This window comes from Lissotriton vulgaris, chromosome 3_1, assembly GCF_964263255.1.
Source record: "Lissotriton vulgaris chromosome 3_1, aLisVul1.2, whole genome shotgun sequence".
NCBI classification, from domain to species: domain Eukaryota; kingdom Metazoa; phylum Chordata; class Amphibia; order Caudata; family Salamandridae; genus Lissotriton; species Lissotriton vulgaris.
The window spans coordinates 1670265912-1670289307 of NC_141689.1; the positions used below are offsets into that span (position 1 = coordinate 1670265912).

A 23396-nucleotide genomic window follows, 5' to 3' on the forward strand; every position below is an offset into this window, starting at 1 on the left:
AGAGGGCTTTCCCTTGCATTAGCACTGTAGATTTAGCCTATGGAGGTAGTGGGGAAACATGCACTGAGTGAGTGATTAAAAAGGAACAGGCCGCTTTACTGGAGCAGAGAGAGACTAACTCAGAAAACCTAGTCAACAGGAAGTGGGTAGCAAGGTTTGCCCATTTCATCATTTTGCATACAGGCGTCTGGAGAGCTGAAATAGGACATTTCTACAGGAATAACTCCCAAAGGGGGAAGGGATAGATCAGGGCCCTATCAAACGAGGATGTCCAAGCTATTAACTCTGAGGGTGGTTAACTGGCCTTCCACCTGGCATAATTCCAGACACCTTCTTTCCTGGAGAGTCCTTTCCCAGTCTGGTAAGTCTTTCTGAGAAGGACATATAATCAAGACCTTGGGCATGGGGAATGGGATCTAATCATAAGTTGCAACATGCAATAAGATCACAGACTTCCTGTAACCACTCTTCAGTGTTGCACTGAAAATACATTGAACGAAAAACACATCAGTAAATGGTGCAGAGGCACCAAACAATGCAGACCATACTTGAAAGTGGGGAGACCAAGTAAAAAAACAACAGCAAAAACTGTGAAATATACAGCCAGCATTTTTTTAATCTGATGATCTACTTCAGAAGCTGGAAGCCAGTAAATGTGGCTTAAGTAAGGTATTCTGTTCCGTAACTGGAAAAACCTCAATCAAGTCACCACAGGTGGGTGAAAGAAGAGCTGGAAATGTGACCAGTGTTCTGAATGCATTCAGGTATTGAATCTCTTATCCATCCCCGGGAGATTACCCTGGGTGGTTGGAGAATAGGACTGGGATTGGGATGTTGGTGAAAAATATTCACCCTGTTTAATAGCATATCCATGGCTCACGTGTAACAGCCCTAAAATAGCGGCACACTTAACATTAACTCCGAGTAAACCTATTTCTCTTTTCATGGAGTTTAAAAATTTAAATGAAGAACTCATAAATTTACAATGTGTGTTCTCAAAAAACGAAAGCCAAGAAGCACAACAAAACCCTAGGCAGGGGTTGGGGACCTCCAATGTATGATGAGGGGGCTCCCCACCATATCCCAACCAATCTAGTCCCCATAGTCTATCTTCGCAAAGCTTCCCAGGGACTGGTTGATGATGGGGGCGCAGTACTTACTAGGACAAGAAGATTTTGGTGCGAGGTTTTCCCCTTCACTAGGTAAAACTCTGAAGAGGTGCTATTTATGGCACTTAATAAATTCCAAACCCAGGGTTGCTGGACTTTATTGCATGCAATAAGTACCAAATATGCCCCTGGGGCAGTTGTAATCAGGACCTAAGTGCTGTATTTCCCTTTTACGTTCTCCCCTTTCACTTCCCCTCGCTCTGATGCCCCCCTCCGTCTCTTTATAGCCTCTTTCCAGCTCTCTATTTGGCATCTGCTATTTTACTGTGTTTTTATAGCCTGCATGTCTCTATTTAGCTAGCTCTTCGCTCTCTCTGGTGTCTTTTTTCTTCTCCATTCTCTCTTCTAGGCTCACAAACAGCTACTTTGCTAACGTAAATTGTAAATTGATACTTGTATAGCGCACTACTCACCTGCAAGGGTCTCAAGGCGCTTGTACGAATACCGCTGTGGAACCCATCCTGGCTTTCCCTGTGAGGCGTCCACTCCTGGGCACCCCAAGGTGGAGGCCAGGCATCCTTAGCGTTGTGGGGGCCGCTGTGGAGATTAAGCAAGCTATTGCCCAGAGTTGCAGAGTGGGACTCCATGATTGGAATAGGAACCGAGGCGAGAATTATCAGGTCCGTGGAATTTTTGAGCCCAAGACCCGCCGAGGCGGGGAATTGAACCCTGGTCCCGGGCTAGACCTCTGCATCAGGGTCTGCAGCTCTAACCATTGAGCCACACTTCTCTTCTAACCTATCTTTTTATAACCTCTCTTTCACTCTTTCTCTCATGCTCCCACCCAACTGTCTCTTTCTCACTTAACTCTTTATAGTTGCTTCTGTGGTAATCTCTTGGTACTCTTTTTAATGGTATCTCTCCCAATCATGACTCTTTCCCTAGAAATGTATTCCCTCTTTCTCGGTCTTTACTCCTCCTGTGTGGAGTTACATTCACGTTGCCGCCTTTTCCCTGGGATTGTCTGTATTGCAACAATAAATCAATAAACATTGCAATTGTGTTTTTCAGAAAAACTGCCAAGTGCATCTGATGCAATTGACTTCTAACAGGCAGCAGCAGTTCCTGCTCCTTATTTTGCCAGACTGAACTGGCATTGCATGGGTGCTGGAAGGTCCACTCCAGTGAGTCAGGAGTCACGCACCACGGGGACTGCGAGGCCTTGCGTTAAGCTTCTGTGAAATCCTAGTACGGAGGGAAGCCCTTACATGCTTATGACTAGTGCATACTGTACAAATGATATAGACCCCCCCTTACAGACATTAGGGGAAATGCTTCTTCATAGCATTGCTCCTTCACCATGTACCGAATTGTGCTAGGCAGGCACATCCATAGTTCTTCTTATGAAAAAGTATTTGTATGGATGACAGAAGGGTCTGGTAAGTAAAAAATAAATGCACAAAATAGAGCGAAAACTGCAATTTTATTAAGCTTGGAAGAGATCTTACACAGAGTAAAAAAAAAACTAAAAGAGGATGAGGGGAAAGGTGGGAATAGGACACTTCCCTCGTCTCTATTAAAATGTCCTTACACTACAGGAAAGCCAACTTATTATTCAACAGGGGTATTTGATGGTGAGCGATTAATCAATATTGATTTGCTGAGAAGGGTCCTTGAAGAATTCTGGTGGTTAGCCTGAAGGTTGAGTACTTCGATTTCACAGGCTCTTTAAGAAAACTTAATTAAAAGGTGTGATGGGCATGGTGTTTAGTTCCTGGGGCCATATTGGAGGTCTTTAAATGGTTCTGTATTTTGAAAGAAAATCTTTAATTCACCCAGCATGTTTCCTCATTGCCCTGGGAAACTGTCAAGCCTAATAACGTCCCTGTTAAGGTTTGATCCACAGAGCAGAAAGCAAGACCTAGCTGTTACTGCTACAATCAGAAGTCTTGAAAAGTAATGGTGCCCCAAGCCATAGATCTTAGTTTCTTTGAAACATGTGCAAAAAAGTTTCTCAGTTTGACTTGTGTTTCCTCCAGCTGGTTTAGTTTGGAGCTTCAACCAAGCACCAACAAAAGCTTCTCTCAAACCCACGAGTATGGCTGCAAGTACTCATTTATATAAACTTGGCTTTGCAAAAATCATGTAACCAATTTTATTAGGTCTACTCTCACTGGCTCTAAGCCTATGTAGACCAACTGAGAACAGACCTGATCTATTTGTTGTGTAACTTGAGACGGGGTAAGGAGCTCTTTGCTTCTTTCTCCTTTGCTTTTGTGTGATGTTTTACCAGTTGAGTGCTCATGACAAGCTCAGCTCGTCATGAGGCACGGTTGAGCTGTACTCATGACGAGCTGAGCTTGTCACGGCCGTTGGAACGTTCGCATGCGGGGATAATTACCCCGCTGTGCTGAACGTTCGAAAACAGGTGTGGCTGTGACGAGCTCAGCTAGTCATGAGTGCAGCTCCACTGTGCCTCAAGACTGGCTGAGCCCGTCACAAGCACAGCGGCGCCGCGCGCGGCCCCCTCCCCCCGCACAGCGGGGGAAAACACCCCGCAGAGAAGGGTTTAAATCAAAATCCTACAAATACTGGCTCAGAAATTACTAATGTAAGCGCACATTGGCACCAGTTTGTCAGATCCCTTTACATGCCTGGGGTGGGCCTGCCAGCAGTAACCAGCAAGTGGGCCCCTGCAGGTCAATGGGGCCCAAGAGATACCAGAGAGCCAGAGTCACCCCAAAAATCTGCAGCAGGGTTAATGACGACTTGGGAAATTACGGGTGCATCAGGACCAGCATGAATCCGTTCAGTCGCTTAAGACCTTCATAGTGTTTGATGTAAATTGCGATGCCCTGGCACCTTCTCTTTTAAAGCAGAGTGGTGAGGTTGAGTCTCCTTGCGCTTGGAGTTGGACTTATTGGAGGGCTCAGAACATGGACACCGTCCACAACTTATATCAATAGTAGGACTATTAGCACAATGCAGTATGGCTCAAATTACATCTTTCTTCCTAGCCACAATTTACATTTATTGGCCATTGCTAACAATAATTTCTTGTGTATAGCAAGTTGTCAGTAGAAAGCAGACTTCATTTCGCTGCAGACTACGCATAGCGCGATCGCAATGGCCAATAAATGTAAATCGTGGCTAGAAAGAAAGATCTAGTTCTAGCCATACTGCATTGTGCTAATGAATTATAATGCGTTTGCATTTGCAATTTTGTATGCTTTAATGAGGTCTGTTAAAACTACAAACTAGGAGTCATTTCTCACCTTCTACAAATGTATGGAGCACTTGACACAGTAAACACAGTTGGTTAAATTGACTAAGAAACCTTTATGCAAATGTTCGTGAGCAAGCCTGCTGGGCAGGCGAAACTCGTCTGACATGCTTAACGGCTGACAAATAAAATCAATTTGGAAGCTGAACAACACCTTGTCGACTCTTTCCTTCCTTGGTCTGAGAAATTGGAGTAATGTTCGGACCGGGTTTCGGAGGTCAGTCACGTCGACGCGCCCTTTGGTTTGAAGGAGGTGTGGCATCAGCGACAAGCGTGGCGTCTATATATATATTACCTACTGACGGTCGCCAGTAGGTAGTTCTAGTTAGGACCTAGTTTCCATAGGAAATCTGCAACATTCTATTTGGAATAACTTTGGCGCCGGTCGACGAATCTTTGTGAAATTCTCCAAGAAGATGGCCTGCTCCGCTCCTTCCCTGAAAGTTTGAGGGCGATTTGTGAAGCGGGGGCCAACAAAAAAAAAGGGGGTCCCAAAACGTGTTTTCCCCATGCAATTTTCCATAGGGACCTTTAAGACGGGCTACAGCTCGAACTGCTGAAAGGAACTACACCAAATTTGGCAAAAAGGTAGAGTTTGTTTCGCAGATCTCGCTTTTTGTTAAATGATGTAAATCCGTTTAGTAGTTCCTGAGAAAATCAAAAGTAAATTCATAGATATATCTATAGACTAAGTGCGGTACGCGTACCCTCCGCGTAACCTCCCGAGCAAGAGCGTTATGCTAATTGGCTGACAACACTCCAAACCAGGAAATGTTGGTAGCCATCTTAAAAGAAACGCAAAAAACAAGAAAAGGGGCAGGGTAGAAAACACTGACCCCCTAGGCCTGCTTAGGGGGTCCCACAAGGCCCCCAAAACTTTTTTTTAATATTGCAGGATGCGCGCAAGGTACGCGTACCCTGCCGATCCCCCCAAAAAAAACGACGCGCGGGCTCCCGCTCTTTAATGTTAATTAACCCCCGGGGGGCCAAATCCCGGGGGCTTTATAAAATAAAGGTGGGGGGCCAATCCCTCCACACTGCCCTGGGGACCGCCACCCCCGGGGCAAAGTATGTATTATAGCGGGGGTACACGGCCCCCTAGCAGCCCCGGGGACCGCCACCCTGGGGCTTAAATATATAATGATGGGGGGTCTCTAAGGCCCCCCGAGTCCCGGGGACCGCCAACCCCAGGGCTTCTTTTAAAAAAAATTAAAAACAACCTGTGTGGGGGAGCTCAAGACCCCCCACATGCCCCGGGGACCGCCACCTCCCCGGGGCACTACATACTTAAATTGGGGGGTTGTGACGGACCCTCCAGCCCTGGGGACCACCACCCCCCAGAGCTTTTAAATGTTGCGAGGGGCTGCGCGGCCCCCCTCCTGGAGCCTTGTGATTGCCCTGAGGACCGCCACCCTCCGGAGCCGGCTCCTGCAGTGTCCCGGGGTGCCCACCCCTGGGACACTGCTGTTTGCTATGGTAGGGCGGGAGCCTCGCGGCTCCCGTTCTACCATAGCAAACTGCTTTGGTTTTTGGAAGAGAGCAGGAAGCCTGCTCTCTCTTCCAAAAACCAAAGTCGATTGCTTTTCTACATGGGGAGCAGCATGTTAGCTGCTCCCCATATAGAAAAGCAATGCCGGCTCCCGCAGGAGGCGGGGAGCCGGCAGGGACTGTGGGGGCTTGGGAACCCCCCCACGGTCCCCAACGGAGAGGGCCAGGCCCCGGTAGATGGGGTCCCTGGGGCGAGAAGTGGCCCGGGGGGTTAGCATGTGGCCCCCCTACTCAAATAATTAAAACATTTTAAAGGTACCTGGGGCGTTAAGTGGCCTGAGGAGAGGGGCTATGCGGCCCCCTCCTTAAAAATATATTAAAAATGTGGCCATGCCCTGAGGGATGGGGTCCCCAGGGCCTGGAATTGGCCACAGGAAGGGGGCCACCAGGAACCTCCAGTATGCGCCAGGGGGCTGCGTTGCAGAGAGGTGCACTGAGGCCACACCCCTTTTTACACCTCTCTGCAACGCAGCCCCCTGGCGCATAGTGGAGGTTCCTGGTGGGATAGTCGGCCCCCAGGGACCCCCAGTATTCAAGGGGACTTAATCCCCCAACTTAGAACACGCCACGGGCTTGTTTGCACAGTGGTTAAGGGAGGGTGCGGGGCTTGAGGTGATGTGTGTGCAAATACGCCCTGTGGCGCATTTTAAGTTGGGGAATGAATTCCTCTTCAATCCAGAGGTCCCCTAGGGGCCAACTAGCCCACCAGGTACCTCTAGTAAGCGCCACGGAACTGCGTTGCAGAGTGTTGTAAATAGGGGCGTGGCCTTTGAACACCTCTCTGCAACGCAGCTCCCTGGCTCATGCTGGAGGTACCTGTTGGGCGAGTTGGTCCCTAGAGGACCTCTGGCTCGAAGAAGAATTAATTCCCCAACTTAAAAAACGCCACAGGGCGTGTTTGCACACATGTCATATCAAGCCCCACCCCCTTCCTTCACTATTGAGCAAAATATTCATCTAAAATCAGCCGAACTACGAATTCCAATTTACTCACCTGTTATCAGGAGAGAACTCAGTGCTGCATCTTTCAGCCCACTACTGATCTTGAAAAGTAATTGTAACCGTACTTACAGCAACTTGAATTTCCCTCCATAGGCTAACATTGACTGGTTTCACTTGGAAATTCTTCCAAGTGTGGAGTTTTGGAACTTTAAAATATTCCTCTAAAATCAGCCGAACTACGAATTCCGATTTACTCACCTGTTATCAGGAGAGACCTCAGTGCTGCATCTTTCAGCCCTTACTGATCCTGAAAAGTAATTCTAACCATACTTACAGTAATTTGAATTTCCTTCCATAGGATATCATTGCCTGCTATATAAAATATATATAAATAAAAAAAAAAAAAAAAAATTCAATTTCAATAATGTTTTTTAAATTCAATTTATATTAAAAATATGTAATGTAATTAAAAAAATTATCTTAAAATAAATACTTTAAAACAATGTAGTAAATCAGCATAAAAAAATATAACAATTGAAAATTATCATCATTTACAAAACCTTTGAAATTCACTGAAAAAACCATAGGATTCAGCCACTCTATAGTTAGGAATTAGCATTTAAAAAACCTTAGAAATTCACTGAAAATAACAGGTTTCAGCCACGTTATAGTTAGAAATTAGCATTTAAAAAACCTTAGAAATTCACTGAAAATAACATAGGTTTCAGCCACGTTATAGTTAGAAATTAGCATTTAAAAAACCTTAGAAATTCACTGAAAAACCCATAGGTTTCACACATGTTATAGTTAGCTGGACATTTCACTCATACAAAACCATTGACATTCCCCCGTTATAGTTGGTTCAGCTAACTATAACTCGCGCGCCCGCAATGCACTGTTGATGACGTCACATATTACATCACTCATGACATGGTCAGTGACATCACTCATGACATCACGGATGACATCTCAAATGACATCACTGATGACTTGGTGAAATATATATATATATATATATATATATATATATATATATACATACATACATACATAAATGTACACAAATATGAATACATACTCGCAAAAAAGCCATCTAAATCCTCACACTCTTAGTTATTTTCTACATCAGGAGGCCAGAGTCCCTACTCTCACCTTTTACGCACCCTTTCTCTTCTACCTTCTACTTTCCTAAGAGATCCACCCATTTAATTTAAGATATGTCATTGATTATGAAACACTTTGCATCGCAGACTGCACTTAACAAGATGATCCATCAAAAGGTAACTAAATGCATCGGCTGAACAACACCAGCATCGGGCGCAAATGCTGGGTTCTTAGTCCACCTAACGCGCCTTTCTGTTACAATGTTACTAGCAAAATAAATGCTTCAAGTACTCCATAGAGAACTCTACCAGATTATCACAATCATGATCTTCCGCATCCCCTGCTCGGTTTGCGTCTCAGTGCTGCCCTGTGGAATGTGCCTATCACTCCAGTCCTAGGAGACACACAAATATCTGCCAATGAACCTTTAATCTGACCTACCATACCCATAATGGGATCCTCACAAATCTACCTTGTCATGTCGATGCTGCCTTAATACCCACTGTATTTATTAGTAGTTCTATAAAACGTGAGCAATATAGAATTTGATTAGGGATAGAAGAAATCAACATCCACTAAACAATTTTTTTATGGTTTTGTCTCGGTACATGGCCATTCATTTCCAGGATTGCCAGGACTACAAATTAGTCGGACCTCATTCACTTCCCTTTTTAGGAGACTGTGTTCAAACATGCATTTCAATGTTCTCCTGGCTCTTCTTGTCAATTCAGTGCATGGTAGCGGGCACTGGCATTGCCTTTGAATCAATGGACAGGGGTACCAGTGAAGGATGTACGCCTAGCACCCTGCACTCGATGGGTTTGGCTGCTGGCACCGCCCTACATGTACTTTGGGTAGAGGGGAAACATGTTATGATAAAATCCAAAAAGAATACTTAAAAAAACATAATAAGCCGTTATAGTGCTCTACACAGCTGGCATACTAATTTTTATTACATATAAAACCCTTATCAATTCATTGGAAAGAACATTAGTTGAAAGATTCTTTTAGCTGTGATCCTCTCAAAAAAATCTTGAATTTCACCAGTTGTAACTTCACCTGTAGCAAAGCTTATGACTGCACACCCAATTTTTCAGGCCTGGCAGGCTTTTAGTTCTGGCACACATACTCACAACATATGCATCACCACGTGGGCACACTGGGCATGCAACACACCCAGATTACATGACATTTTCATAATCTACTCTTTGGGAGCCCACTACCACGGACTTCTAAGACTGCTGAGATAACTCCTGTTACTACCACTGCAGTGCTCTGTGAAAATTGAACATGGGTAGAAGCTGACAACACAAGGTGGAATGCTCAAGCCAAAGTCTATCTAATGCTGGACATAAATAACCACATGGATTTACAGGATGAAGTTGGATGGCTACAATAAAGAAACGTTGATTGATCTTCTGTTGCTCATTTTGGCCTTTTCGGGTACTTTAAACTTATCTCAAGTAGCGGACTACTTTGAGGGAGTTTTCTGCCTAGTTGAACTTTAAATCAGATATTGCTTAGATGATCATAGGAGCAATTCAGACATTCTGGTTCAGTCGGTCGGACGAGAAAAATTATGAAAACTCCAACAGGATGTTGTTCATATCAAAACAGGAAGCAAATATCAAAGAATAGTGCTCTGGAGGGTAGAACTGCACAAAAATAGGATTGTTCCATTCAGGTGAACCATTACGCTTCAAACTAGTGCAATATTAACTTAGTGAATATCCTCCATGCATGTAACCACTCAGCAAATTATACTAAAACAGTGCATGGCACTATTTCTAGAAAGAAATTAGTATGCCCATAGAGATTCCAATAATAGCTATTGTGATTATATTTTTAATGTGAAAAGCAGTGGAGAGTCTTGTACTCTGCTTAAGAGATTAGGTAGATTGAAAAAGAAGAAATTGAGAACAAGGGCAGACAACTGTAATCCCAGAACAGTTATCCAAGCATTTTGAAAATTAAAACGATGTTAAAATTGTAACTAAGCCGATTTACAAATTAGTAATCATCTTCATGTTCATTTTTTTAAATCATATTAGTCCTCACTTTTTGTTGCGACCTAACAAGTAAGACCACAGATTTCAGAATTATCAATGATGATATCCAGGATTTAAGTGAATACAACTTTGTAAAGAAAGTCTCCTTACATGCAGACCCTTTCCATGTTTTAACTCTAAATTCATAGTTGGAAAAATTACACATTGGTAGAGAGTTCATGAGATATGAACGACACAATGACTGACTGGTTGTAATACTCCTACATCAAGGATTTTAGGAAAGCTTCCCAGATCTCACAAAATCCCAGATGACATCACAAATAATATGTTAAGGTTTTCATATAGGGCATAGCACTTCTCATACCATAAGCAGTCTACTCAAACCCACAATCCCCCATCAAACCACACACTAAATGGCTGCTCACCACTACTTGTGAACTCCCATTCCCCATGATTGGCGACCACACCACACACTCTTTAAGTACACCATGGTCTCTATTCACTCAGTGCAAGTCATGCTCTGTTAGCACCCCATGTCCATCGCACTCTCCATGCTTTTTATCACTTCCTACATTTTCATCACATTCTCAGGACAACTGCCACACACTTGTTACATTATCATACACTTATGGTTAATCAGACTCATCATGCACCACAGTCATGGGGACAAACTGATATACGAGTACATTTACTCAAAACCCACACACTCATCACAGTCCATGCAGTCCAATATATGCTTCAAACACCCAAGCATTTAATTGCACATGCCAAACATACATTCATTATACCCTCATCCATTCTCTTCAAACTCCACGTCGAAGTAAACCCAGAGCCACATTATACCCCAAGCTCACTCATCACAAGCACATCCATTCATGTCCAACTCAATCATCATACCCAACTATGCACAGGCTGAAATTTGCAATAAAACAACGTTTCTCCTTACAGAGATGTCAGCTGTAATAACCTTCAATGAGAAAGTAGCAGTGAGTGGGACAGGCAAGTACATGAAGCAAGAAACAACCACCAATTATTAAGAATCCCACAGGAAAAACAAACTTGTTTATTAGATCTGAGAATCAGACGCAACCATTGAGTGCATACACAGGTTAATGAGGAAGATTGAGACCTCATCAGCCACAGAAGCTCCTCGCAGCTGTGGCAACCGATCACCATTCTCTTAAATATCCTAGGGTCCGAAGGGGACATTGGAATGAAGCACTATGTAAAGCAGTTTTCCACAACCAATAGAATTTGAAACAGAAAAGGAAGCAAACGTGAAAATTAAGCAAGTATTAAAAAAAACTAGAAAGAAACCATCAATGTTTACTGATGTGCAGTTAAACACGTTATCAAGTTTTATTAAATTCAAACATTTATCTGAACTCAAAACTGACTTAAGGAGCTACTCACGTGTAAGCCTCAAAGTCGCCATTGTTGATAGCTTCAATCAGTTGTTCTGTGACTTTAATAATTTCCTGCTTACGAGCTATAAATAAAAGTACGATATATAACCAGTTACATCACATGAGAACAGCCGGTCTATTCAATAGCATTAGTTACTATACAATTACAATAATTCGCTCTGTTCCAAAAGTCTAAGTGGACTTAAAAGTGGATAACTTTTTTCCTTCAAATAAAACAGGCTATTTCAAAATGCTTTAACCAAGACAAAACGTGAAATCGTTTTATTAGTTTGTTTTTTAATATATATATACATATATATATATATTTTTTTTTTTAACATAGGCTGTCCTCCATTTTGTGAGCGGTCTTCAACCACAAAAGTGGCAGATGGAAACAAGTGCGTCCTGCAGCATTTGTGTAGGCGGCATTTTGCAGTTTGTGGAAGGTAATAAAAAAAACAATCTCTAATATTAGAACTTTGCTGCTGCAATAAGTCTACAGGACTGCACTTCCTGCTTTAAATGCAGAAGATAGTTCACAAAATGGAGACTAACCAACATACAAAAATACTTTAAAACAAAGTTAAATTTGAGGTTGATGGAAAGTTTTTGAATTATTAATCTGGCAGAAGGTAACACGTTAGAAGTTAGGCAATCTATACCAGAGTTTTAAAAAGTAATGGCGGTTTACTTCATATGCACCAGTCTAAACCTGTTCTAAGAAACCATACAAGTGGCACCTTTCAATGAATAATGCACTCTATCCCGAACCACTTGCTAACCTGTCCACCAATAGATGAACATGCTTGACCTTGGATGATGGGCTCATGTGACACTGATTCACCCATTTGAAAGCCTTCTGTGCTGTGTGTACAAGGGGTAAGCAGCCCAGCAGGAGACTCTTGAAATTATGTAAGAAGATGGTTCGTGAAAACGTGAGCATGCACTAAATAGATTACTAAAAATGAAAATGTACACTCTCATCCAATCTCTCTCTGAAACCGGGACATTTATTTATAGTAAACATGCCGGGACAAGGTCTGGGCAAATTCAGGATGTCCAAGGCACTCGGTGTCTAGTTACCATGAAGACATAATGCGGATGGAACATTCTGTAGAGGAACTCATGCTCAGCTGATTGAACAATGCCATCTTAAATGTTCAACATATGAATGGGCAATTTGGCCAGCTGAGAGCAGCCTCAAGGACCTTGAGGGGGAGGGCAGGCTACAGCAAGAAGACTTAAGGACCCTGAGGGGAAGGGCAGGTTACAGCGAGCAGACTGCGGGGCTGCAAGGAGAAAGGTGGGCTGCGATTAGTGTTTCGTCTACATGACAGATGGGTGACTTTTTAATCAAGCTGAATATGAATCAATCACGGATTGTATGGCTATCCGTACCATGTTCGTTCACTCCTCTCAAGCATAGGATTTCCATTCCATCAACACCCCCACAAATTTATTTTTGCAAAGCCCTATCAGACACCACCCTTCCCTCCTTATCCAAAAGTCCTAAATTCCCACATTTTCTGTGCACTTTTTAAATATTATAGATTTGTATTTATGTTCTATAAGCTCATTTTTTGCCCAAGATGTTTCTTGCTACAGGTGCTAATGAAACGTACACAATTTCTTAATTACACTGAACTCCAACCCCCTCATACATCAAAAACCAAAAACAACTAATGTAAATTATCAGCAAATCGGCATTATTTTCGACTTGGCAGGATGCAGTGTCTGACGCAGGAGCAGCTCCCACTCATCTCTAGAAAACAATGAGAAAGAAGCACATATTTTCCCTTTATGAGCAATGTTTTAATAATTCAAAGGATTCTAGAGCTCCTCCCAAGTGCTTCATCCTGACATCAGAAATCTAGGTTTACAACCAATTTTACCCCATTTAGCATTCATTTAGGTTAGAGAGCAGAGGCAAGAGACCAACCCTACTCCACAGGGCACTTTGCCTTTATCTTCTGAGGTTTTACTTCTGTGCACACAAAATCCAAATGGAAGTTGTGATTCTGAACTACTGATGGAGGAATGTACTGCTTGGTTCAGCGTGGTATTGAAAGGGGGCAGGAACTATGAGAGGTGAGATGCTGATGAAATTAGAAATTTGCAGGCTGATGTGGGGTAAAAATACTTAGAATTTGCACAAACATTTTATAACAATCTTCATCAGTCCAACCTCTACATTTAGGCTCGAGCACTGCACTGGCCAAACTTTGAATCCAAAAACTGTTGGAAGTATACGAAAAATTGGGGGGATTACGTTTTTCCACTAAAATGAAAGGCAAGCTAAACTACACAAAAACACCAATAATAGACTTTCGTATCTACAAATATCTGTGTAATATTGTGCACATATGTTCAACTTATTCAGAGATTACTGTAAATCATGTAAAATGCTACCAGATATAGATAGCAAAGAGTGAAATGGGGATACCACATTTGCCAGTAAAGTAATAACTGTAGACCTCTAAAAATCTGCCTTTTGGAGTCTGCTTTTGTATTTTGCCATAGTAAGCGCCAATAGGAGAAAACAAGAGCCTAGAGCAGATAGACCAAGCACAACTTTCTTACTTTGGCCAAAAATCAGCTTCCGTTTCAGTTTCTTCATGGTGCTAATCTTATTCCTGAAAGAATGGTGAAGTGATCGGTTTAAGAAGAGGAAAGTCAGGGTTTGTTGGCGGGACTAGCTCCTTCTGGAGAACTACCCTTGCCTCTCCAGTTATTGCCCCTGTAGGATCCCCTACAGTAACCCCTGGGACAGGTGTGTTGACCATGTGTGCGTTGGTAAAAGGTGCGGGTGTCACAGGAGGTTGTTTTCGAACCTCCATGGTAGAAGGGGTGGTGAAAGGAGCTACGGGGAAGTGATGTTTGTAGTGCCCCCCATTGCTTTTGCCAACTTGGTCTGTTTGAGTTTTCTCCAAAGTTTGGTCCACCCGAGGGCCAAAAAGATGCTCACAGTCAAATGGCATGTTCAGTAGATCTTGCTGAACCACTGGTTTAGACCTAAAAATATGAAGTAATGCTTCCCTTCGTATGAGAATGTTTGCGATGAGCCCCAACTGGAGTGTCAGCAGAATCCAAGGCACAGCTAATGGATACATTTGAAATAAATGTGCTTCATGCAAGTCCTTGGCCCTGATTTCTGTGCTCCTCAGGGAGGTATTGGAGAAGGTCCTCCATTTTGTTTCAGTGGGCTCAGTTACATCTTGCAAGGAGGCCCATAGAGTTGGCAATACACCAATGATTGGCTGATTGCACTGCTATTCTAATCTTTGGTTGATTTTCCTGTTTTACGTACTTTGGATTTCCTTCAAGAGGAAAATGCCAAGGAGAAACCAGCCGACAAGTGTTTTGTCAGTCTGGTATTTACCCGGGACTCTTCAGCGCTGAATTTTAATCAAAGAAAACGGGTTCGGGGAACATAAAACAGGAAAACAGGAAAATCAATCATTGTTTGTCGACCTTGTCTTTTATTGTGCTTTGTTTCAAGATAAACCATTAATAGACGTTACTTTTGATTGTCTATTCTACGTATGCACAGGACTTGTGTTTGCATAGATGCCATTTATCACCAAGCAACATTATTCCACAGCACTGTTCAATCCAAGATGGCCTCAGTCATTCAACAACCTTGCACACTCACAACACTGCACACAAAACATCTTTCACCTCTCCCGACAACATCCACTTCTGCCTTTGAACCTCTCCCTCATCTGCTTAGCCCAATAAATCTTTTATCTCTACTTGACACCCGTGAATTTCAGCAAATAATTCTTAATGGCTTCTCAAAGTTCATCTCATCAACATCTTTGTAATGGATAATCCTCCTCAGGTAACCTTAATTCCACTGTAGCCACAATAACTCTCAACCTTACAAATAGTCTGGAGTTAATCCTCTCTAGAACTTGACTAACTTTTATCCATCTCCCTAGATTTCACATCAAACAACATGCCTTACTCTTTCAAGCTTGTATGCTCAACACCCCCACAAAAATTAATGACAATTCCGTTCAGGTACTTTAAATAGTTTCCTTCTCACCCTTCAACAAATCTTAACTGCTCTATTTCGAATCCCAATAAAGAGGGGTGACATAATACTAAATTAATTTTACTTCATTGCTATGGTCTGAAGACTGCCCCACAACCATCTACACCAAGCAAGACAAACCAGAATCTTCCATATTTCATTGTATAATGCATACAAATAGTGTGTTGGACGTGGGTATCAAGGATCTAGCAAGATGTCATGCAGTTCCATGTCATTAGAAAGAAGGAATAAGTGCTCTTTCACCCGAGACGGTGTCGAGGTCTTTGGCCATGAAGGCACAACTTCCTAACAGTGTAAAATGTTACCACCCTGAGTGTTCTGTGTGCACGTAGCACTGGTCAGGTCAGCTAATTTTAAAGCCCTCCGTGTTAACCAGAAATTATGCTCGACATCCATTAGTATCTAATGGCCACACTAACCATCCACTCCAAATTGTGTATGATGAATTATGCATGCCATTGTGTAGCATGATGTCTAGTGTTTCCTCCCTATATTTTGAAACTGTTGCCAGTTTTCAAAAGGTGTAAATTTGGAAATACATTGTGTGTTAAAATCCTTTGTCTTAGCTATACCAAGACATGAAGTTTGTTCAGGAAAATCATTTGTTGTGGTATAAGGCAATCTCTAATTGAAGCTCATTACCCTGAATCTGCCAGGCACTTGTCCCCCAAATCGATTTTACAACAATTGTGTTCCTCCAAAAGTTAAACATTTTTGTGGACAGCTGGGAAAGAAAGGAAGTAGAATATATCAGCTTGGTGTTTGTTAGCATATTTTTCTGTGCAGGTGATGGTGTAGGTCTGTAGTACTAAGAGGCTGAGTCACATGCATCATAACCAGAAAAATAAGCAAACTTCTGTTCAAACGTTTTTGAACCACATTGGGCGCCATGTCTTACGGTTTCCATTTTTCCAGTAGGAACTGTGCAATTGTTGGGCAACATAAATGCTGCGATTGGTGCCAGACTTAATCAGTGCACCCTCGCAGCATATGTTGTCGTAGAGACCAGCTAGCTCACAGTGCCACCATAAGCCCCCTAGCATAGACAGGTGGCAAATGGTTTGGACAACCTCAGAACATGTCAACCTATGGCACTGTCAAACAGCAGAGATACCGAAAAAAAAGTTGCAAATGCTTGATTCGTTCTTGTGACTTTGTTTCTACCATTTTTACCATTTCCCCCATTTACTCCTCTCTTGCTCAAAATTTAATCATGAGAAATAGTCTCTTGGTCCCGAAAATGAGTGTTGATGCCCATTACCCGCTACCACTGGCGCAAATTAAACACTGTAGATCATCAGCCATTACATACACAATAGGTAATTGTGTGTAATTAGATTGATCGTTTGGAATGAAATTCGTTTCTCAAATACTGCTGAGAATCCCCAGATAAAACCTTTCCTATTCTTTGTACTAAGCGACTGCATAAAGAAGTGTAATTGCATTTGGACAAGAAATTGCTTGTTTGAACTTTGGTAACTTATAGCGTGTAGGCTCTTCAATCCATAGCCTGTATAAATGCTGGATTTTTTGCTTTAATAAATAACAAAGCTAAGCTGACCTGGAAAGCGAAAGAATTGCCAGCTTTGTCACTGCCTCAGGGCATATCGCCCAAGTTGAAAGCAGACGTCCATCAAACCCCCAGTGCATTTCACTGCATTGCAATAGGGACGGCTAGTAATAAGCCAGAAATGCTCAGCGATCTGTCTTTTCACTGAACACTTTCTCATATACCAAAGATGAAAGAGAAGGAATTCAGAAACAAAGCAAACAAAAAAAAAACAACACAATATACGATTGGATTTTTTTTATTATCGCGCATAACCAGAGAGTAGAAAATGGCAATTTCTTTTAACGTCATCAAATCAAAAGCACAGGCAGTGGCGTCACTAGGGGGGTGCGGACCGCACCGGGTGTCACCCCATCATGGGGGTGACACCAATCTGGTTACACTGCTGGCTCGCCTCGCTGTGCTCTGAGTGTGCTGCTTTATTATGGTGCGCAGCGCCCCCATCTGCTTCTGCTTGCAAATTGAAATACTGCAGTGCTGCCAATGCACGTCGCAACGCACGCACCCACCACCTACTATAGTGGTGATGTGATGGTGCGATGCACGGCGGCCTACCCAGTTTGTGGGTCCCAGGGCCGTCAATCTTTAGAGCTACCAATGACGGCCCTGGGACAGCCCTCGCGCGCTGTGCTCCTCAACGCGTCACGGCGGTCGCGCGCCAACGTATCACGTCTGTGGAGAGACAGTCTCTGTCAGTGTTTGATATCGCGCGCCGTCATCTCCCCTTCATCCGGTAATGGGTCCGGAGGCCGAGGTGAGAAGAAATGTTATTTATTTTATGAAGGAGTTTACTTTAGAAATGGTGGTAAATGGATTTGGGGAGAGTGTTTTTTATATAGTGCTCAAGCTCTTAATTGGGCTTGTAGGAATAATTGGTAGTAAAATTGGATAAGTGTCTACCATAGTGAAAGATCGGATCCGGTGTCCCAAAAAGCGCCAATACACACATGTAAAAAGTGCCTGACCTGCTTTGAACTGGGAGGGAGCGGTGTCGCGCACTACTGTGTTGTGAGTATCCAGTGTCCGATCGTATCAAGTGTTTGAAGTCGGTGAGTAGGTGCCTGGATGTGGGTGCAAATGGAAATGTGGCACACAACAATCAGATTGCATTCGCAATCGAGTCCCAGTCCCCAAGGTCGGGCCAAGACAGTCACACAGTGGGTGCTATAAAAAAGAAAGCTTTAAAGACGTGTCAAGGAGCGAACTAATGATTTCAGGGCTGGTGCTCGCTATCGCTTCATTATTTATGTGCGCTGGCTTGGCGTTGCTGTCAACTCTTTGGGGGTCGGGTTTGGTACTGAAGGTCACTACATTTCCCCAAGTATAACCAGGCACTAAATGCGTGCCACCAAACTCAAAACCCCCATTGAAATGGCAGCACCACAATACCGTATGAGGAGCTGGCCGGCGGTCTGGGCCTGTCTGCTTTTACATAGCTGCCAAGGTTTCAGATTGCTATGCGTGACATTTTCGTAATTACAGTGTTATTATGAGTGACATTTCAGTGACTATGACTATGAGTGACACTTTCTCACGAACACAGTCAAGCAATGAAGACGATTGAAAAATATAAATGTTAGAAGTTAAACCCGTGTGAGGAATAAGAAACTCTAAAAAAAACAAAATCTTAAAACTGCTGCTATAACCAGAAATGGAAGGACACTAACTAATATGACACAGAGAGCCCTGCCCCCAAACAGGTCACTTGTTTCTGCTAGGAAGTCTCAGCTTCCATGCTCGCAACAATATCAGAATGCACATTAGTGTTATTAAAAATGTTTACCTAAAGTACAGAGAAACGCCAATAAGAACAGGGCACTCTGCAGCCAGCCAGCCAGCACTTGACGGTAGCGCCTGGAACACAACACTACACAACATTCAGAATTACATAATATTGCAGATGTAAAACAAAATAGATAACAAAAGATAATGCAAATTTTCTTTTAACTCTTCTATGTAGTATGATAGATGCGATGAAAATATTTCATAATGGAAAAGGTCAGAAGTTAGTAATGTAAAAAAATAATCCTACTGATTATTTAAGTTTTACTTGTCTTTCATTTTAAAGTGTGTGAGCTATGATTTTATATGCAGTTTAAAGTGAACTGTGCCTATACCTTACACTTGGGCACTGCGAACACCGATGCTGACCAGACATGACAGCCAGAATCGGTTGATCCAGGCGATAGCTGTAATCATTTTCAAACTGGGGCCATACTGCGGGATCACAGGGGTACAGAGTGTGGGAGGTCTTCTCTTTGGCTTGGACGGACGGTGTTCAGACATATGGCTTGGCCCAGGAGCACGACGACTTACAGGCCCCAAAGACCACAAAGAATAGGGTCGCTCTGTGTCACCTTCTCTGGGTGTGGAATTGACAGGCACCCCAGCACACAGCAGAACATGTCCCAACATTACCTAGGATCACAGTTCTGCCTGATGATGGGGACCCCCCCCCATGTAAACGGGGATATTTGAGGGCATCAAATGCGTCTTACAAATGAGAAGTGGCTTGTCACGATTGTCGAGCAGGTGCAGTGTTGTTCTGCTGCCCCAGCCCCACAGCTGGTGAGGCACCAGCCACAGCTAGAGTGAGTATACTCATTATGGTCACTGTTATAGTGGAGTTACAGGCTTTGAGGCCTCAGGCTCAGCTGCTTCAACTTTAGTTTGCTCAGTATCAGACATGTTTAAAATAATTGGAGAAGAATTGGAGATTACCTTGTGACACAGACACTTACTTGTACTCTGTAGCAGGCAGCACCATCAGAGGAAAGGGCCAGCCCGCTGCAACGACTTTCTGCAGCCCTGCATAGGGGCTCCTGGCAGCAGCCGCGGTTATTTGCCATCTGTGTCCACTGGCGGACTCAGAGCGGAGGAGGGCCATGCGGTAAGTTATGAGGGGGTGACACCATGAGTTACCAGCACCGGGTGACACCAACCCTAGTGACGCCACTGAGCACAGGGACAGACTCTAAAGTGCACGTGCAGCAGTATTGATCTATGATATTTCCAGAACCTCTTGAATGTCAGGATTAAATAAAAACACACAAGGCCATGTTGACTTCCACTGTAAATATAACACGGAAGATTTGTGTAGAAAACAAGCGTTGTAACTGAGCATAGAGGAGCCCACTAACAGAAAGTATAGTCAGATGTATATAAATAATCAGGTGGCTACACCAAACCCTCTTGTCCTTGTGCTCCTGTGTGCATTAAATTCCCACTGCTCATGGTGTTAGGAGAGTTCTTTTTTTTCATTTCTTGGGGCCTTAGAGTTTGGACATCTGCACTGGAATGAGACCTGATGACATTTCCCAACTAATGAATGCTGTGCATAACTGGTATTTTCCATCACTTGCACTAAAAAAAAATTACCACTGTGGAAATGGCATGCCATGGAGTCAGGAACCAAGGCTGATTTTTGATATGCAAGATATTAACAAGTAGCATTTTGTAAGGAGACTTCAAGAGGACCAATTTTACTGTTGAGTTACATGTGTGGACAGTTACTGAAGTGTGAAATTAACATGCTCCTACAAAGAGACCAGAGAATGTGTCAGGCCTCAAGTCAAATGGGAGAAATCGAGCAACAGTACAGTGTATGAAATTTTTCTGATTGTCCTCGGTCTCAGACTATGGTGGAATTATGTAGGACTGTTGTGACGAGAAGGTGCTGTGTGAAAGTATGCCCAGTTAACTGGGGTATTATTGGGAGAGAAATGTAGGACATTGGCATGGAGACTGATCTGCTTCTGATCACTAGAACATGCATCTAAGGTAAGTAGAGGTTTAGAAAGGAGCAATGCAGTCCAATTTGAGGAATCTCACTCGATTGAAGTGAAATATTCAGACAACTTTGTTTAAAAGGGCGCAGGTCACTAGTCTCAATCCAGAAGCCCCATGGATGAACACCACGAAGGAATGTGATTTTTCCCAGACAAAAAACGTAGTTTTCAGCATATTTTGCTTCCTTGTAGGACAGTTTAAAGGGTCCAAATTTAAATTTCAGGGTTCTAGAGTAGTAGGGTGAATAAGGAGCATCCACTTAATAAAGGCACCACCTAATGAGACAACCACAATGTCTTGCCTCTGGTTGCAGCTTTTCAATGCCTACAAAACGTGTAACATAGATTCCCACAAAGAATCGCCAACACTGTGTAGTGTTCTCCAGGTACATCCTTTGATTCCTCACATAGGGCCATCTTGAATGCCATAAAATGTTCATAGTCTGGTAAAACAATGAGTCAGTGGGTAGTCCAACCACTATCAACCCACGTGCATTCCTATGTCATGCTTACTTAGTCTAAGATTCCCCAAGGGCCAACACAATATTTTTCTAACTTCCTAGAGTCTAACTAGGGCACAGTGTCAAAGCTGGACCTGCTCGAAAAATGTTGCTTTATTATTTTTTCATTAAAAATAAAGGTAAAATCTTCCTCAGTCACAAACCCACTGTGCTCTCTAATAAGCCAGCCTGTTTTGGTGTCTTAGTTCCAGCAGGATCGCTGGAGGGCCCATATTTACTGTGCATTGTTTTTTTATGGATTTTAATGCACCAATAATAACATTTATTTCATTTTTTCTTCACACATATGACAATTGTCATCTTAAATGTCCCTCTTTTTATTTAATCTTGATGTGACCCCTGAAGTTATTACTTTTTAAACTGTATTGCTTGGTACACTAATGAAATGCAACAACTTACACACTTTCTTTGAGGATTGCCTTCTGCTTAGGCCAAGCTACTAGAGGTAAACAGGTTATGGTAGAGAAACATTTACCCTTTCGGATCCTGCATGAGCACATTAATACTGTGGCTCATCTCTTTCAGAATCTAAAAGCTGAATTTCCATTGAGTAGGATGGATAGTTCTACATATGAGTAGGGATAATATCTCACAACTACGCATTGCTTTGTCCCGGGTGTCCTTTAAGCGATGAAAAGCTTTTCTATAAATAAATATTGCAAAGTTCTGGACTAGCCAGTGGTGCTAATGAGATCAGGACACCCAAGGAGTAGAGCTGGAGTAGGCAGGGAAAAGGTTAAGAAGAAGACTGCATTCATATCTACATCAATGGTGAATAGGTTTGTGTTCTTGTTTGAGGAATTTATTTATATGATACACAACAGTAAAGTTGAGAAAGGTTAGTGTATGTTTACGTTTGCGATGACCTGCTGCATTTCAGTCTCTCAGTTATGGAAAAAAGGCCTTTAAGTCCTACATACACCATGGCCTTTGCTGCCTACATACATTTCCTCAAAGAAATAACAAGTGCTTCACGCCTGAACATGGAGTTGGTAGTCATATTAGCATGGATCCACTTGGTGGTTCATATGATTGTCTGAATTCCAACATAAGCCTAAACTATTTAGTGATTCATGTATTGGAATGCAGAAACAAACAAGTATGAGAAAACAAAAATGCATAACAAATGAAGTTTTAAAATTCTAGCCAGATTTTATTTCTTATTTATATTAAGTTTTACATAAACACTGGGTCGCTAGGTGAGAAAGTTGCCTCCAAGCCCAATAACACAGATCATTGGTCCCAGTTACCAGAGCCAGGAAGATACACCTGAATGCCACATGCCTAAGAATGGAAACACAGACTCCCTGCCTGAGAAACATAATAAACAAGGACAACGAATCACCCAGTCTCACCCACTGCTCTCTTTTTAATCAATAATGAAACGACCCGAAGGTTTGCTACAGATATAAACATGAACTTAAATCCGGCAGTGGGCAGATTTGAGCTACACTATTTAAAGTAGAATTACAGTGCTAATGAACGGAGAGCCCTCCCGAATTAAAAATGGTTAGTAAGCTATTCTAAATGGAAACCAGCGCGGACTCGGTGCAAGGACAATGGGAACACTTGTCTGTAGAGGATCCATTAGATGCAGTTCTAATGAAGACCTGTAGCTGAAAAGTGACAAATGCCCTCCCAAGCTTAGCATTAAATGGTACTTAAGATGTTTTATTCAAAAGGGACACAACCATGAAATGTTTTAAGTATTGGAGGCAAAAACCATAAGAAATGTGGAAGGTAATGAAAAACAATGGCATGATAGGGGAACAATAAGAAGCTACGTGTGCTCTAAACAAACGGAAGTATACAAAACAGTGATGGATGGGATGGAATGCTTGAATTAATCTCAGACACTGGTAATTTCTCGGGCTGCACTCGGCCCATCGTTATTTTGCACACCATGTCACTTCAGTTTAGACCTAGTTATATGCAAATCAGTCTTGACCCTGCTCTAATTGGAACAGTCCAGCCCGAACTGCCAAGCCAGGTCATATCTGAACCGGAACACAAGCAACCCAGGACCAGTTTCACTCTTATTAAGGGCTCATCAGCCAGG

At 42.8% G+C, this 23396-nt stretch overlaps 1 protein-coding gene across 13 annotated transcripts in view; it reads right to left on the bottom strand.

Annotated features, from left to right (window-relative positions):
• The window catches only part of CAMK2D (calcium/calmodulin dependent protein kinase II delta), an 806647-nt gene that overhangs the window by 49989 nt on the left and 733262 nt on the right, over nt 1-23396 (bottom strand). For all 13 annotated transcript variants that reach the window (XM_086962149.1, XM_086962142.1, XM_086962138.1 and 10 more), the window contains one exon: nt 11409-11484. In XM_086962149.1, the coding sequence (XP_086818275.1) occupies nt 11409-11484 (76 nt within the window). The remainder of the gene's footprint in view (nt 1-11408; nt 11485-23396) is intronic.